General features: G+C 42.8%; 1 protein-coding gene across 1 annotated transcript; it reads right to left on the reverse strand.

The window, feature by feature from the left end:
- Positions 1-3,685: 3,685 nt before the first annotated feature.
- On the reverse strand, positions 3,686-17,921 carry GNG3 (G protein subunit gamma 3). The gene is made up of 3 exons (XM_073605334.1): positions 17,765-17,921; positions 11,956-12,062; positions 3,686-4,100 (listed from the first exon to the last, which is right to left on the reverse strand). The coding sequence occupies exons 2-3, from the start codon at positions 12,052-12,054 to the stop codon at positions 3,972-3,974; spliced, it is 228 nt and encodes a 75-aa protein (XP_073461435.1). The 5' UTR covers positions 12,055-12,062; positions 17,765-17,921; the 3' UTR covers positions 3,686-3,971.
- Between the last annotated feature and the right edge of the window lie 453 nt (positions 17,922-18,374).

An 18,374-nucleotide genomic window follows, 5' to 3' on the forward strand; every position in this document is an offset into this window, starting at 1 on the left:
TGTCACAATACATGTTGGCATTCATGGTTCCCTCAATGAACTGTAGCTCCCCAGTGCCAGCAGCACTCATGCAGCCCCAGACCATGATACTCCCACCACCATGCTTGACTGTAGGCAAGACACACTTGTCTTTGTACTCCTCACCTGGTTGCTGCCACACACGCTTGACGCCATCTGAACCAAATAAGTGTATCTTGGTCTCATCAGACCACAGGACATGGTTCCAGTAATCCATGTACTTAGCCTGCAGTTTGCTGAAGACAAGCAGACTTTCTTGTGCATCGTCTTTTTAGAAGAGGCTTCCTTCTGGGACAAGAGCCATGCAGACCAATTTGATGCAGTGTGCAGGTTATGGTCTGAGCACTGACAGGCTAACCCCCCCCCCAACCCTTCAACCTCTGCAGCAATGCTGGCAGCACTCATGCATCTATTTCCCAAAGACAACCTCTGGATATGATGCTGAGCATGTGCACTCAACTTCTTTGGTCGACAATTGCGAGGCCTGTTCTGAGTGGAACCTGTCCTGTTAAACCGCTATATTGTCTTGGCCCCAGTGCTGCAGCTCAGTTTCGGGGTCTTGACAATCTTCTTATAGCCTAGGCCATTTTTTCAGATCTTTGCCATGAGGTGCCATGTTGGATTTCCAGTGAACAGTATGAGAGCGTGAGATCGATAACACCAAATTTAACACACCCGCTCTCCATTCACATCTGAGACTTTGTAATACTGAGTCACATGACACCGGGGAGGGAAAATGGCTAATTGGGCCCAATTTCGACATTTTCACTTAGGGGTGTACTCACTTTTGTTGCCAGTGGTTTAGACATTAATAGCTGTGTGTTGAGTTATTTTGAGGGGACAGCAAATTTACACTGTTATACAAGCTGTACACTCACTACTTTACATTGTAGCAAAGTGTAATTTCTTCAGTGTTGTCACATGAAAAGATAAAATAATTACAAAAATGTGAGGGGTGTACTCACTTTTGTGAGTGAGTATATATGTATGTCCTTTTTTATTTTGTTTATTTTTATTTGTTTTCCTGCTACTCCAAAAAGAAGCATATGTTCATTCCATGGGTATTTAAACAAACTAGATCTGCTTTTGTTGCAGTGCACCTTACATTTAACTAAACTAAAGTCCAGTGAGACTGCAGATTTTTTTTTTTTTTTTTTTTTTTTTTTTTCCCAAATAGTTACTTTTCTGAAGAGAACCTCCACCCAAATTTTTCCTGCCGTTTTTAAGTGAACAGTGATTATGGTAGGGTGTAAGTGTTAAGGTATACTAAAGTCTGTATTTAAATTGAACCTTGATGCTTAAAGCAAAAGCACAGCCTTCCTAAAAACTGCTTCAGGTTTTTATAGAGACATGGCGCAAATGCACCAGTCCAATCCAACTCTTTTGGTAATCTGGTAACTCGTTTTGCTTATTTGTTTTGTAATGCTGAATAGGTGTTTCCAAACATATCCACTGCAGCCTCCTATTTGTCTTAGCCACACGTGTGAACGAGCTCTAACTGCTCTGAAAAGTGCCCGTCTAACCCTGAAAATACTGTGCCACAACCTGAATAGGTCACATTTGGTGGCAGAATTGCCAGCCCAAAGCAACATGGCATTTATTTGTATTTTTTTTTCTTTCTGTGGCATAACATCATCATTGTCATTTTGGACAATACAATATAAGCTTGCATAAAAATCTTCTTTTCACATTGTGAGAGCTGCCTTTCTGCTGGTCATTTCTTTCTACAACTTTCTGGATTCCCTGCATGCTTTACAGCTTCTTCCCTACTCATTCCTTTGGTTTACTTTCTATTTCTAAGGGCTACGTATCCCATGGTGCTTTGCCACCTGCAAGGAATGTTTCCTGTACTGACTCCGCCTCCTGAAACTCCTCCTCTCAGCACCCGTATAGTTCAGAAGGAAGGCTTTGTGAAATGTGTAGCACAGCAGTGCCTACTCACAAAAATCTGTAAGGTGAACCTACACTGGACCCGCATGGCCAGCCCCCCCCAAACGGTCCTGCTGTACCTGAGGCCGGCGATCATCCGCTAGGAGACATTGGGTCGCCGCTTTACCGGTCCAGGGATTCTCCCTCTCCCCCTCCCTCCTGGACGGGCTAGGCTGGTTTTGGTGCCGACCAATTAGAATGCCTCCTGTACATACCTTTTTTACGAGGTACGTTTAGGAGATCAAGCCGTGGGGATTTCAAATCACCGGACTGGTGAAGCGGCAACCCAATGTCTCCTAGCGGGTGATTGGGTACAGTGGGACTGATGGGGTCCAGTGTAAGTTCACCTTACAGATTTTCTGTAAAGGTGAACTTGCCCTTTAAATGTGGTGGTGCACCAGAGATTTAGAGAGAGGGGGTTACACCACATAGATTAAGAAAGCCAACGCTACTAAACATGTGAGGATCATGCAAATTTTAAAACCTGACTGCAGTGGATTACACATGATACCTATTTAGTTATAGAATATCCAAAATTTAGTCATGGTAATGGGGTAGACTTTATTTTAGAACAATTTCTGTTTCCTGTATAACTAATTCTTTTCACTTTTTTTTTTTTTTTTCCTCTTGGGAAGAGCTCTTTTAAAGTGGTTGTAAAGGTAGAAAGCTTTTTACTTTTAATGCATTCTCTACGTTAAGATTAAAAACTTACAAGCAGCGCCCCTCCTTATACTTGCCTGTGCAGAAGATCTCTCCCTTATTGGCTCAGATACAGCAACAGGAGCCAATGTTATTGTCGGCCAGTGAGGAGGGGGCGGGACCAAGCCACACTCTGTGTGTCTTATAGACAGACACACACAGGGGCTCGGGAGCGAGCATGCACAAGCGGCTTGCTTTGGGGGCACTCAGCGGGCAAAGAGGAGCCAGGAGCTTTAACGCTGTAGCCTGGTGAAATTTAGCATAGCAAGGATCCTTCATCTAGATGTCAGAAATTTTCCAGTTAAAGTTGGAATTAATCATGTAGATGCCAGCAGTCATACAGAGCAAACTCCAGGCAGGTAGTGCTGTGGTTTGGATCCGAGCCAACGACCCTAGTTCTGTTAGGTGGAAGTGTTAACCACTTAGCCACTGTGCTGCCCATCTGATCAGCTGACAGTGGAGGTGTCTGCGGCCAAATTTTTGCAATTCTGTGCTGGCCAACACTTCTTGGCCAATCATGATGTGAAGAGCAGTTGATTCATACCTGCACATCTGACCGAGTGTTTATGACCAGCTTTCTAGTTCTGTGGAGAAACCAAACTGTAGGATTATGGACGAAACTGTAGAGGTGAGCATAATATTGATTTCCTTGTTGCCCTCCACTTGCAAGAAAATTACTAGATTTGGGTGGACATTTTATTTGAGATGCCCCTGAGTTCTAATGTACTAAAATATCTGAAATTCAGCATTGAATTTTGTTTTTATAATGCATTAACCTTGGTTTGTAGACTTGCTGATGATTTTTCTTTGTTCTTTTGCAGAATTCTATGGCGGTGAAGTAGGACCGGCACACTGAATCTTCACGCTGTATGGACCTATTTTTGAATTAACTCAAAACAGTCATTTTGGCTCTGTCTGTAGAAATTGGCTGATATTCAGTCTTGTACTGGGATACAGGCCATTTGTGTAGCTGTGTAGAGTGTTTTTGGACTTGGACAAACAGTTCATTTACTTAGGCAAGAAAAATTAAATTTGGACCTTTTTGTCAATATTTATTAATCACAGTTGTATAATTTACAAATAAATACTGGTTGTATATCACCACAGTCTTCCATCGGCATAATTTAAAAGTTGAAGTCCCTTGGGTTGAGAGGACATTGTCAATAATTCTCCATGCTGAAGGAGAAGATGGGCAGCATTAAAACCACTCAATGGCAAAATAAAATCGGGTGCAAGGACATGTTGGTAAAAGACAAGGAGGGGAGTGAGTGGGCTGACTGGACATGTCAGAGAGGATGTGGTTTTTTTCTGATGTAGCAGATACGTCAGAGGAGGGCACAGAAAAACTTCTTTTCTCTAAATGGGTTTTCCGAAGTGGGCACTGGAGTGATGAGTGGATCTTCACACGCATGAGCATCGCAGAATGTCATGAGATCCGATGCTGCCTTTGAGACCTGCAGGGACAGAGCAGTATAGGAGTTGAGTTTTCTTTTTATGTCACATAGTATTTTGTAAGCCTCTAATCTATAATTAGATACTTCCCATCAATGACTGAATAACAGACTAATACTAAAAATTAGGTATTTTCCTTTATGAAGTGCTAGGATGGCCCTAGATACCTCATGTGTTTTTGTGTGTGTTATTTTTTTGGAAAAAAAAAAAAAAAATTAAATGGCTTATTGACAAAAAATGAGCATTCACCTATCCACACATGTGACGTGGATGGAGGAATCCTCCCTGCTGTGCCATTGCATCTTCCGCTGTTGGAATAAACTGATCAGCAGCTGCAGCCATCTGATTGAGAAACATTTTTTAAAAGTCCAGGTCGACAGAAGTCGAGCATTAGATCCTCTTCTGTCGAGTGTGAAATTTGGCCAGTCCCTGCTAAACCAGATGAATTTAGATCCATTTATGGGCAGCTTTGTAGTGGTAAGCTTTTTCCGAGGTTAGTCCCTTTTTGGCTATTCCAAAAGGGCCGTTAACATTGCACCCCCCCTACTTAAATGGCTGGTATTAGTTTGAGTGGTGACACACAACTGTGACCCCCCCCCCACTCGCTGAAACATGCTATATGCAGAAAACGCCCTTCCATCATTTTTACATATTGGTTGACAGTTCTTCATGCTATTCATTTTAGTGAAGCAGTTGAAAGGATCTTATGGTTATCGCACTAAGCCGAGTCATGAAAATAGGGTTGCCTGATTGTGCTGGGCCCATTTTTGCTTACAGGCTTTTATTAACCACTTTCCAACCGCCTCCTGTAGCTTTACTGCTACAGTGCGGCTCGACTGCGCAGGATCACATAAATATACGTTGCATAGTAGTACGTGACTCGAATTTTCGGGTAGGGGGAGCTCTAAGGCTGTGCTGTCATTTGCTATGACACAAGCTGAGCAGCGGGTCCCGACCAGTGATTTGTAGCCAGAACCCACCGTTGGGCTAAGCAAATGACAGAAGAGAGCCCTGTGTAGGTAAACACAGAGCTCTGCTGACAGCAGTAATGTGCCATTTTTTTTTTTTTTCTTGCAAAGGCACATTGCTTGGTAAAATTGGCACATAGTAAACATTGCTAGGCACGTATTTAACCCCTTCCCAGCCAGTGTCATTAGTAGTGACAGTGTATAGTATTATCACTGTATTAGTGTCACTGGCGATGTTGGTGGCATTGCCCCCCCAAGCGTCTGTGTCAGATTGCCCATCGCATTCCCATTATAAGTTGCTGATCACCACCATTACTAATATAAAAAACAAAAAAAGATGTGTGTGTATGTGTGTGTGTATGTGTGTATGTATATGTGTGTGTGTGTGTGTATATATATATATATATATATATATATATATATATATATATATATATATATATATATATATATATATATATATATATATATATATATATATTATTTACATTTTTACACACACCTATCATAGTGTGTTGGCACTATAACTTTCACGCAAACTAATCAATCTACACTAATTTGGATTTTACTTTAATCGTCTTTCAAGACAGCCATCTTTTGAGATACCTCCCTTCGCAGGAAACACTGCCTGGGCATCAATATTTTAAGCCCCTCCTGCCCCACTGGACCCTCAGTTTCATTGTCTCCTCTGGTGGGCAGACATTGCTGGGAACCAAGGCTGATCAGCCGGGTAGGTTGAAGCCGGTTTTCACTGTGGGGAGAAGCTCTTCCCCTATTTCTATTTCTTGGCGGAGCCTTGGGAAGTACCAATAGGTCCGCCGCTTAGCCACCCCATCTTCTCCTGAGGGTGGGGAAGAAGTGTCGGGGACCTGCTCTCATTCTGTCCAGGGGAGCATCACTGGAGGTGCACCATTCTTCCCTGCGTTCTGTGAGGGAGCTTGAGGCTGGGCCGGAGGGTGTGGTGACCCCATGTCCGGTGGAGGCATGCACTACTGCCGGGGCCACGACTTCTGGTTCCAGCCGCGAGAAAGGGCCAGGCTGTAACGCTGGAGGGGTCAGCCAGCGGCTCAGGAAGGCGGGACCACTGCGATCCTCAGTGGGAGATGTCCGGGGCAGACAGGCCTGGTGCAAGGATTTTTGGCACCCTAGGCGAAACCTAATTTTGCCGCCTGTCCTGGCTCCACTTCTGACTCCACCCCTTTTCCCTGCCCATGTAAACCCCACCTTTTTAATGAAGCGCCCATCAGATGCAGCCTCACCAGCGCCCATCAATGAATGTTTGCTTGCTTCCATTAATTCGGGAGTCGGGACACAGACATAGTCCTCTGCCGCCGATGCGCCTCTGACACTAGGTGCGAATGGAGCGGAGGCTGTCTGCTGATGCTGAGACTTAGTTGCTTGCTGCAGAGAGAAGAGAGTAGGAACACCAGTGGCCGTGCGCCTTAGGCAGCAGGGCGCCCTAGGCGGCTGCCTAGTTTGCTTAGTGGTAGCACCGGCCCTGGGGGCAGATGCGGCCCAGCCTGCTCCTGGCCAGCAACTAAGGTAAGAGGAACCCTGGGGTGGATGTTCCCTTTCCGTATTACTTGATGGCTCCATAGGTGTCGACCCCTCTTGGTGGTCAGGGGGTTTGGGGGGTGGTACTGGGACCCTGGTTGTGGTTGGCCCTAGGGGCACTCCCGGTGACACTGCTTAGGAGCAGGCCAGGGCACTCGTGGCCCTCTTAAAGGATTAAGATGACGATTTCTCAGAGCTGGTTTGTCTTGAATGTGTAAGCCCTCCGCTAGCTCAGCAGAGTATTGCACCAGCCACGCCGGTGTTGCCCTCCACTAGTGGAGGGACACCGGGGGGGCACTAGTGAGGAGCCAGTTGGCGCGTCTTCAGGCTCCCAGTTGGAGTCAGAGGGGTTGGACGGTGAGTTCTCTAGACCCTCTCGCTACAAGCTTTCCCTAGAGGAGCTCTTGGGAGCCATCCATACCACCCTGGGAATTGAAGAAAAGCTGCTATCGCTAAATGACCAGATGTATCAGGGCCTGGGGAACAGAAGAAGAGTGTGTTCCCGGTCCATGAAGTTCTGGTGGAAGCCATTAAAGAATGGCAAGATTTGGAGAGGAAACCCTTCCTTTCAAGGGCCCTGAAGCATAGGGTTCCTTTCGTGGAGGACGGTCCCCAAGTCTGTAAGAAGGTTACGTCTAGTCTGGGGATCTATCAGGTTTCCAGGCGTACAGACCTTACCTTGGAGAGATCCCATGGACAGGAGGATGGGTTTGCTCTTTGAGGATACCTGGGGTGCACATAGGGCCAGGGACTGGGATGGTGACAATCTTGTCATCCTTCCCATGCTCTTGTGGGGGGGGGGGTGCCATATATTGCAGAATCCATGCATATGTCCACCAGATCCTCAGCCTTAGTCATCTCAGCAAAAAGGGCTTTGTGGCTAAAGCCTGGCAGGGGGACAGTATGTTCCAAGGCTAAGCTCTGCGGGATTCCCGTCACAGGGACCTTTTTGTTTGGTCCTGGTCTGGAAACTGTTTAGATCGGACGGGTGATGGGTAAGAGTTGTTTCCCATCAGGTGTAAATGGGGGAGTAGGCAAAGAATAAGTCTCACCCACAGAGAAAGTTCAGGGGCCTCAAATTGCTAACGGTCCTAAGAGGTCTTGGGGGGGGGGGGGATTTTTTCGTCCTTCCGAACAGCCTGAAAGACACAATGACAGCTGACCACAGTGAGCAGAAGATTGGGGGGGTCGTAAGGAGGGGTTACCGGCATGAATTTGCAAAGCCCCCCCTCGACTCCTCATCACCAATTTGCTAAGGTGCACCGAAAAAGCGGCAGCCTTGCTACCCTCCTTGAGAAATCCCAAACATGGTATCAACTGTGGCTTAGTGGCTAGCACTCCGCGTTAGCAGCACTCAAGCCATGGGTACAGATCCCAAACTTGGTATCTCCTGCGTGACGCTTAAATAGTAAACCGCAGAATATCCTGAAAATAGGCAAATGCCTAATGGCCAAGGCCACATCAGCATGTTTGTTTTTTAAAAGGGTGTTCCCTGTTCATGAAGTTGGGTGGAAGCCATCAAAGAATGGCAAGACCCGGAGAGGAAACCTTTCTTTTCAAGGGGAGGTAGCGGAGGAGAAGCCAGTTAGCGCTGCTTTAGGCTCCCAGGTGGAGTAAGACGGAGAGGGGTTGGACGGTGAGTCCTCTACACCCTCTTGCTACAAGCTTTTCCTGGAGGAGGTGGGGGATCTCTTGGGAGCCATCCATACCACCCTAGGAATCCAGGAGCAGAAGAAGCTGCTATCACTCCATGATCAGATGTATCAGGGCCTGGGGGAACAGAATAACTTACAGAAGGCTCCGTATGGACTCTTCTCGGTAAGGGTCTGGCATGGAACCTCCCCTGGATTCTGCCAATGTGGAAGGACCACCTTCTCAGGGTCCATTCTGCTGTCCCCAGGTGGAGCGGTGGAATCTCACTGCGTGGCTTCCGCGGAAGAATTGCTATAAGGCAAGGGCTTCTCAGATCAGTTGGTGGCTCTAAGTAGCAGGAAATAGGAAAACCCGCTCCATCTACTAGGAGACGTTTTAACAGCTGGTTCGCAGAGGGCTCTTTCAATCAGGGCCCCCCTTTTCTACAAACATTTCCGCACCAGGTGATTTTTAAAACTGTTCTGGCTTTTTTTTTTACCGAGGGTGATCTTGAAGTTTCACAGAGGCCAAGAAATTATTTTGCCAACTTTCTGTTAGAATTCTGTGAGTGAACAGGAAAGTAATTTTCATAAGTTGGATTTAAAAGGTCGTAGCACCTTTTGTCAAACACTATAGGTTGGACCTGTTATCTGCTAAGTAACGGGCCTTTGGGGGGGGGGGGGGGGGGATGTCCTGCAAGCGGTGGTCCCACCCTAAGGTGAAGTACTCGTTTATCCTCTCAAAAGTGGCTGTCTTTAAGAGACGATTAGGGAAAAACAGAGTTGCGTACCGGTAATGTATTTTCCAGGAGTCTTTCAGGACAGCACCGGTACCCATCTGAAAAATGTGTTTGCAATAAGAAGTCCCTGGCAGGGGAACAGTCAGGAGGATTAAAGTTTAGTGTGATGTGTTCTTGTGCCTCCCCAGCTGGCCAGAGGAAATTAAAATCTTGAAGCTAAGATGGTGTTTTGTGTGAAGGGAGGAGCCGAGGTCTCACAAAGGTGGCTGTCCTGAAAGACTTTTTTTTTTTTTTTGGCGAAAGACATGTTACAGAATACATTTTGGCCAAAATTTTATGACGAAATTTCTTTTTTTGGGGTATTTTTTTTTATAGCAGAAGGTAATAAAAGATAGATGGGTTTTTTATATATTTTTATTTTTACTTTTTTTTTTTTTTTAAATGTAATAATAAAAAAAAAAAAACTGTGGTGATCAAATCCTAACAAAAGGAAGCTCTATTTGTGTGGAAAAACGATAAAACCTTTGGGTACAGTGTTGCATGACCGCGCAAGTGCCAGTTAAAGTAGTGCAATACTGGATAGCAAAAAATGGCCTGGGCACAAAGGGGCTAAAGTTGTTAAACAGTTTCACATACACGCATAAAGGTAAACTATTCAAAGGCTAGTAAATATAGCATAACAAATGTGTCTGCTTTTGAAGGTTACTAATTAACTCCAGGAAGGTTGCAGATTTTCAGTTTACTATTGGCAAGAGTAGGAGGCATCAAGGGGCTAGATAATGGGACTTTGAGGGCACAACCATAATAGACTACAAAAAATATAAAAAACTTAATTTTTATTAATAGCATACAAAAACACAGAGAATAGACATGAGAGTTTAAAAACACATCTGATATAGGCATACAACTCAGTTAGATACACCATAATGAATCCTATCCTGCAGTCTCCTAGATAATTCTCTATAGCTATGTACAGACAATTTAACCAGTAGTTCCGGGTAAAAGAAAGGGTACACTTCCCCTGTAAAGTTGAATTTAAGAGAGTACTGCAGGTCTGGTGTTCCAAGGTGGTGTAGTCTCTAATTGCTCTACATGTTTCATGTTGACAAGGAACGCTTCTTCAGGAGCTAGAGGTTCAAATGGATATGAAGAAAAGAAAAATGCTCACAATAGTGAATTTAATCAATGCAAGACATACAACCTGGCAGCAATCTAAGAGGACGGAGCACTCCCAGATCCTCGTGTTGTTACTGTGGGAACTGCAGCCCATACAAGCTACTCTGCTTACCTACAATCACTTGATGTGATATACATTTGGGAGGCCCCTGCTCCTGTTTGCTGTCCATCCGACTGCCTTTCAGATATATTTTTACCTTTGATCGCTGTCAGCGATGCATTGATTAAATTCACTATTGTGAGCATTTTTCTTTTCTTCATATCCATTTGAACCTCTAGCTCCTGAAGAAGCGTTCCTTGTCAACATGAAACATGTAGAGCAATTAGAGACTACACCACCTTGGAACACCAGACCTGCAGTACTCTCTTAAATTCAACTTTACAGGGGAAGTGTACCCTTTCTTTTACCCGGAACTACTGGTTAAATTGTCTGTACATAGCTATAGAGAATTATCTAGGAGACTGCAGGATAGGATTCATTATGGTGTATCTAACTGAGTTGTATGCCTATATCAGATGTGTTTTTAAACTCTCATGTCTATTCTCTGTGTTTTTGTATGCTATTAATAAAAATTAAGTTTTTTTTATATTTTTTGTAGTCTATTATGGTTGTGCCCTCAAAGTCCCATTATCTAGCCCCTTGATGCCTCCTACATATTGTCGGGGACGTTGGCACAAAAAATATTAAAGTACCTACAGAGTCACCCTGTATACTAGGTACTTCAATACTAGGATCTCCCTTTTGTTACTATTGGCAAGAGGGTGGAAGTCTACTCTGGCATCAAACTAAATTGTGGGCAATATCCAGTTTATTCACTATAGAAAAACAGTCCCTTATCTGAAACAGTTTGCTGCTATAGACTCACATCTTTCTTTTGTTTCCAAAATGTACATCATCATAAACAAGGGGACAAACTAAACAGACATATACTGTATATATAATGCATATTTCTTGGTAAGTTTTGTTTGGAGTAACAGTTGTGCTTCTACATTTGGAAAGGAGTCAACAAGGTCTTTGAAGAGAAGAATCCTTACTGTGAAGTGTGGGAGTGGACCTCTGGTGACTTTATAAGCTCTTATGTCCTAAAGCGAAAAATTCCTATCGCTTTCTTGGGCCGTCGAAGCTGTGTACATCAATGAATACAAGTCAGTGGCTACATGTGGCTGTACTTGTGTTATCACAGCAGAAGTGATCAGCGTTTGCATGAGTACAGATATAAACAGCCATCTGCAGGAAAGTGCTGGGGGTTTCATACTATGACACAGGAGCTGATTAATGTCTGTGTGCATAAGGCCTAGATTTGACAAGTAGTTTCCTCTTGTTCCTTTATTGTTTACTTGCAAAGAAACTAATCTTTAACCAATATGCAACAAAACCTACAGTGCCTGTCGCTACCTTGTCATTAAAGTGTTAAATTGGCTGCCCAGTACCCTCAAAATGCTGACAGCTCAGAAAGGCCGAGAAAGGCAATAGAATCAGTCAGAACAAATTATGTTTATTTTGATACTCGTTCTAGCACTTAATCCCTACAGCTTTGCATCTTTTTTTTTGTTCTCTTTTTGAATTGGGTAAGCAGTGTGTCATTTCAGAAAAACTGTAAGAAAAAAATATGCTGATTAAGGACAGTGGGAATTACCATGAACAGGACCTAAAATAGGTTCAACAATGAACCTGGTTACCTGAAACAAAAGAATTGCTTTGGCTGGAAATATGCTGGCTTATATATTTTTATTAAAATTGTTGAACATTGGATGATACACAGTGCCAACATTACATGGTATACATACTTTAATACGACACATCGATGCTTCAATTTTTAGCTGCTCCACAAGCTTCCTGGCCTGTCCAACACTTAGTGTGCTGTTCACAGGGGTGTCCCCTTTCATTGTGCTGCCTAAATAAAGAAAAAATATGTAAGTGGACTGTTTACTCGCATATACTGTATGTCTAGGCTGAGAGACAAAACAACTCTGCCCATTTTATACAGTGGTATCATAAAGTACATAGTATTAGTATGGAGAGGAAAACAGTTCAGTAATTTTGTGAACATAGCCAATACAAAATTGTAAGTCTTGAAAATAAAATATTAAAATAATACACCAGAACTGATTTTCAGATGACTGCTTTTTTTGGTCGTATATTAAATCTGATGTAATAACTAATTATGTAATCTAGATCTGACAAAAAAAAAAAGATAACCAAAGTACTTGAGTTATTGGGGTCATATCCTTAGTACTTCCTTACCTTACAACTATTGAGGTATGGACACTGTTCTATAGATCTTCTCATTAATTGAAATACTGAATGTGTTAGTGCAGAACTTGTTGACAGATAACAGTGGTTGATTACGAGGTGACTAATGTGCATGATAATTTGTATTCGCCTTCTTCCTCTGCCCATTTGATATTTGAACACCCATTATTGCATATGACTGATAATTCCCAGAGCTGATTAATCAGCCAAAACTTTATGACCACCTACCTAACATTGAGTAGGCCCCCCATTTGCCACCAAAACAGCCCTGACCTTTCATGGCATGGACTCGACTAGACCTCTGCAGGCATATTGTGGTGTCTGGCACCAAGCCAGCAGTAGCAGAGCATTTAATTGTACGTTGCATGGTGGGGCCTCCATTGATTGGATTTGTTTTTCCAGTACATCCCATAGATGCTCAATGGATTGAGATCTGGAGAATTTGGAGACCAATTCATCACCCCATACTCGTTATTTTGTTTCTTGAACCATTTTTGTAGTATGGCAGGATGCATTATCCTGCTGATAGAGCCCACTGCCATCAGGGAATACCATTTCCATAAATGGATGTATTTGGTCAGTAACCATGTTTAGGTAGAAGGAATGTGTCAAGTACCATCCACAAGAGTGGCAGGACCCAATGTTTCCCAGCAGAACGTTGCCCAAAGCATTACACTACCTCTGCCGGTTTGCCTTCTTCCCGTACTATATCCCGGTGCCATCTCTTCCCCAGGTAAGTGGTGAACACACACCCAGCCATCCGCACTATATAAAAGAAAGCGTAATTCATCAAATCAGGCCACCTTCTTCCATTGCTCTGTGGTCCAGTTCTGGTGCTCACATGCCCATTGTAGGTGCTATTGGCTGTGGACAGGGGTCAGCATGGGCACAATTACGGGTCTGCGGCTACACAACCTATTTTTTCCATCAACACATCAGCTTCATGGACAACATATTTTCTTGCCTAATATATCTCACTGACTTTCAGATGCCATTGCAAAGGGATAATCAATGTTATTCACTTAACTTGACAGTGGTCATCAAGTTATGACTGATCGTGTATATACATAAGCCAGTAATAACCAGGTTTGGTATAATCTGCAGGTAAGTGGCCTGTACATGGACACCTTGCATTGGGATGAAGGTTTTGGTATTGGTTTGGTGCACAAAATAAAATGTGAGTTTGTATGGCCAAATTTTCTTTACACTGTACAGCTGGAATGTCAGATATCTTGCAAGTCAACACAATTCTAAGAAGGTTTTGTTTTTTTACTACCACTGGTGGCATTTTAAATTCCTTCCAACAACATACACAGATGAGGCCCAGTATGTTTGATGCAACAAAATGGATATGAGTTATTATTGTTAGGTAAAACTATAAAACGGAATCTCACAAAAGATTTCATACTCAAACTTTAGAAACTCTTAAACTTTCCTTTGCTATAACATCAAACCCGCGCCAGGACATGTTTACATACTTTAATAAAGAGTGTGCTTGGTTATTGGTGGGTCATTGACAGGACATTCCACCGTGCATTTCTTTGGCAGACTGGCACTTAACTTTTAACAGGATTGGGTCAGTGGAGCCCATTCAATGCATCAGCTGAAAGTTAAAATTCTCCAGGGGTTGTAAAGTCTAAACATTTTTTGCCCTAATGCTTTCCTTGCATTAAGGTAAAACATTTTTAAGTGTCAGCATAGCCCCCTCAGCCCCCCTTTACTTACCTGACTCCCCTTGCGATCCAGGGCCGTGCACATTGGCAGATCGTTTCTCTCTTTGCTGGGGCACAGGGAGCTATTGGCTTCCAGTGCTGTCAATCAAAGCCAGTGATGACGGACATACATAGTCTAGAGCATGGGTCTTCAAACTATGGCCCTCCAGTTGTTCAGGAACTATAATTCCCATCATGCCTAGTCATGTCTGTGAATGTCAGAGTTTTACAATGCCTCATGGGATGTGTAGTTCTGCAACAGCTGGAGGGCCGTAGTTTGAAGATCCCTGGTCTAGTGTGTATATATGTGTAGAAACACAGGTAATTATTTATTAATAAAAGTTAGCGCAGCACTTTTTTCTTTTACTTTTAGGCAAGTACAGAGATTTTTTTTATAGTGTGTGTGTATATATATATATATATATATATATATATATATATACACTTTTTTTTTTAATGTTTTATCTTTACAAACCACTTAAGCCAGGTACACACTGGGAGACGTTTGCCAGGTAAAATAAATAAATGGCTGACATTCTGCCCGTGTTTATGTCGGTCTGCCCATTTGGCCGGCTTCTGTCAGACCAGCATGCTGGAAAACCATCAGCTGACGACTCTTGATCAACGCTCTCAGCGTTCTGGCAGGGGGGGCCGCTCCCCTGTCAGAACACAACAGTTCAGAGGGGGAGATCGCTGTACTAATGTCGGATGGTTAGTACAGCGGCTCTGACTGAAGCTGTCAGTTTGTTTCCATGTAACCCGCTGGGTTGCACAAAAAAAACTTAGTGTGTACCAGGCTTTACTTTTACACAGGCCCCGCTCCAGCACACAGATTTGTGAGCTGTGTATTGGAGAGGGGCCAGTGTTTATTAATTCACTGAGAGTGGTATTACACCTCAAGCAATATGTTGAGCTTTCTATGCACAATTCCCTTATTACCAATATATGGCTTAATTCCAAAATGCTACCCTACCTCACTACAATATACAGTAAGTCACCTACATACAAACCTTCGAGTTGTGAACTTTCAAAGATCCAAACGTGTTTTCAGTTTGTTTATTCATTTTATTTTTGTGCCCCATATATATGTGTTTCCAGAAATATACACAATAGAATAAGTTAAAAAAAAAAAGACTTATGCCGAGTACACACGGTTGGAATTTCCGTCAGAAAAAGTCAGATGGGAACATTTCACCGTATATTCCGACCATGTGTATGCCCCATCGGACTTTTTACGTCCAAAATTCAGACGGACTTATGCCCCGTACACACGGTCGGACTTTGTTCGGACATTCCGACAACAAAATCCTAGGATTTTTTCCAACAGATGTTGGCTCAAACTTGTCTTGCATACACACGGTCACAGAAAGTTGTCGGAAAATCCGATCGTTCTAAACGAGGTGACGTAAAACACGTACGTCGGGACTATAAACGAAGCAGTGGCCAATAGCTTTCATCTCTTTATTTATTCTGAGCATGCGTGGCACTTTGTCCGTCGGATTTGTGTACACACGATCGAAATTTCCGACAACGGATTTTGTTGTCGAAAAATTTTATATCCTGCTCTCAAACTTTGTGTGTTGGAAAATCCAATGTAAAATGTCTGATGGAGCCCACACACGGTTGGAATTTCCAACAACACGCTCCGATCGGACATTTTCCATCGGAAAATCCGACCGTGTGCACGGGGCATTAGAGAACATGTTACATATTTTTCCGACGGAACAAATTCTTATCAGGAAAAACGCTCATCTGTATGCTGTTCCGACATACCAAAAATTACACATGCTCTGAAGCACGTACGAGACGTCGTACGTGTTGTCCCGTCGTACGTTTTGTACGTCACCGCGTTCTTGGCGGTAGGAATTTGGTGTGACCGTGTGTATGCAAGACAGCTTTAGCAGAATTCCGTCTGAATCCCCTCGGAAAAACCTTCAGAGTTTATTCCCACGGCAAAACCAGTCGTGTGTACAGGGTGTAAGGCTTTGGTAATGGATGTCCTTTAAAATGCATTCTACTATGAAGAGACTCATAATAGTCTAAAGTCCATAGTGGAGCAATTATATCTCCCAGATTGTCTGAAAATATTTTGGTGACTTCCTGAAAAGGTTTGATCCCACAGCCATCTGTGCAATGTGTTGATGTGCATTCAAACTCCAGCACACAAACATGCATGCTCTTATAGGGGCTTTTGGTAGGACTGGCAGAGCATGTCAACATCACACCTGCTCAAAGCATTTAGTAATGCAGATGCATATTTGAGAATTCAGCCTCAGTGTTTAAAGTTGAACTTAACTTACCTCTCATCATTCTCTCAGCTGCACCAACATCTTCACCTGCTCCTCCTCTAGGTTTGGGATCATTGACCATCTTGATGGGCTAGGCTGGAATGACATAACTCCTGCACATGGGCTGGGAGTTCATTCATTTTTAGCATCAAGGCGTGCTGAAAATGCACAGTACACTGAGTTGTGCATTCACAGTCCAGTGTACATTCTGAAGGTGACTGTGAACAAGCAGCTAAGTTTGTTGACTGTTGAAGAGACTTGGCAAGTCTCTTCTGCAATAGAGCATACTGTACCTGCTAAAAATGTTTTGAATTTTCAGTTATGTTCTGCTTTAACTTGAATTTTTCATGGTCCTGGTACAAAGAGTTTTGACGCACCTTGCAGGGTAGGCTAATTATACCCAGAACTACCGATTGAAATCTCAATACTGAAATTACCATGGTATTAGGAAACTAACTGCTGGATCTTTCAGTTATAAAAAAATGGTTAAAGGAACTGTATTACCTGCATATAAACAGTGCAATATACAGAGATGGCTAGCATATCATTTTCATAATGTGACATAAAAAAGGTAAATTATTTTTCAAAATTGCTATCTAGCCATAGTTTATACCTATTGTCAAAAAAAATATACACATTTTAATGTAAAAAAGAAATGCCCGGCTCGGTTTAAGGTTACCATACAATCAGAAGAGGTCACATGGCAGGGTGTTGGCAATGAATCTGTTTGTTTCAATTACAATTGGCCTCTTTCTCATATACATTCAAGATCTATTTTGCCTGATATTCCTGGAATGCGGCATACAACATACCTAAATACAACATAATATATTCTGTCATGGTAAAAATAAAGTCATACCCTCTGTTACCCTATGGGATAGCCCTTGTTTCTATATGAATCATTTACCTCTTGCTGATAGCACAGACCATTTTCCCAATATTCTCCCCTCTAAGACAGGATATAGCCATAACCTTCTATCATGATTGTAAACATAAAAAAACAACCTACAATTATATTCTATACATACACATGTTAACTGCAAATACAATCACACTGTAATGTATTGCTAATAAATTCAAATAATTTCAAATGTGAGAAGATAAGAAGCAAAACAGCTTTCCTGTGCATTTCCTTTTTCTATTCATCCAGACAACATGGTAGATATGTAGCTGGATGGACAGTAGAAGCAGGGAGGGGCTGTCTGTTCTCAGACTCTGGGGATATGGCAGAACCCCCCCCCCCCCCAATCTAGTGTTAGGAACGACACTTCTTTTCTTCCTTTTCCATACCTTAGCATTCCCCATTCTTCTATTCTAGAAATGGTTGTGTGATTGGTACCCACCTGTCTGTTTTGGTGATGGAGGGATACAGGATGCTGAGCACAGCTCCTTCACTGCAGCTACACCAAACACTCACACCCTGCAACAAAGAGAAATGGGGGAGGAGAGACTGGAGGAAGGAGGAGGATAGTGAGAAGTGGCTGAATGATTGAATATGGTCACACCGTGTTATGGGAGAAAAAAAAAAAGAAAGGGGAGGAGAAATGGAGAAGCGACTGGACGTAATGGCAAGGTCTGCAAATGTATTGCTAATGAATATGGACCAGCAGCACTCAGATAACCAAGGAGAAAAATCACACAATGCTTAAAAGGAAAATCCTATAATAATTGAAGTCCTGCCAATGTAACAGTAAAAAAATTCCTTGCAGTTATCTATTGTGTTACGCTACCTTGTTACGTTTGATACCACTTGTATTATAAATATTAATTAATTTTTAGTTAATTTAGATAGCATAAATAATAGGAAGCTTTGAAGCATTTTTTAAAGAAAAGATAGATATAGAGGGGCATTAAGATGTATCTGTGTTGCATTCCTAATTTTATTAGCTATATCCCATTTTATCTATCCCCCCCCCCTTTTGCGATTTATCAATTCAGTGTGTCTTTCAAAAC

This window comes from Aquarana catesbeiana, linkage group LG11 (genome assembly GCF_042186555.1).
Source record: "Aquarana catesbeiana isolate 2022-GZ linkage group LG11, ASM4218655v1, whole genome shotgun sequence".
NCBI classification, from domain to species: domain Eukaryota; kingdom Metazoa; phylum Chordata; class Amphibia; order Anura; family Ranidae; genus Aquarana; species Aquarana catesbeiana.

What these genes read in the sequence shown, in the direction of transcription:
- GNG3 (XM_073605334.1), bottom strand. Translation starts at nt 12,054, where the DNA reads ATGAAAGGGGACACCCCTGTGAACAGCACACTAAGTGTTGGACAGGCC. An exon ending in CATCGATGTGTCGTATTAAA is followed by an intron (nt 4,101 to 11,955) that starts GTATGTATACCA and finishes CTGTCCCTGCAG; the next exon opens with GTCTCAAAGGCAGCATCGGA.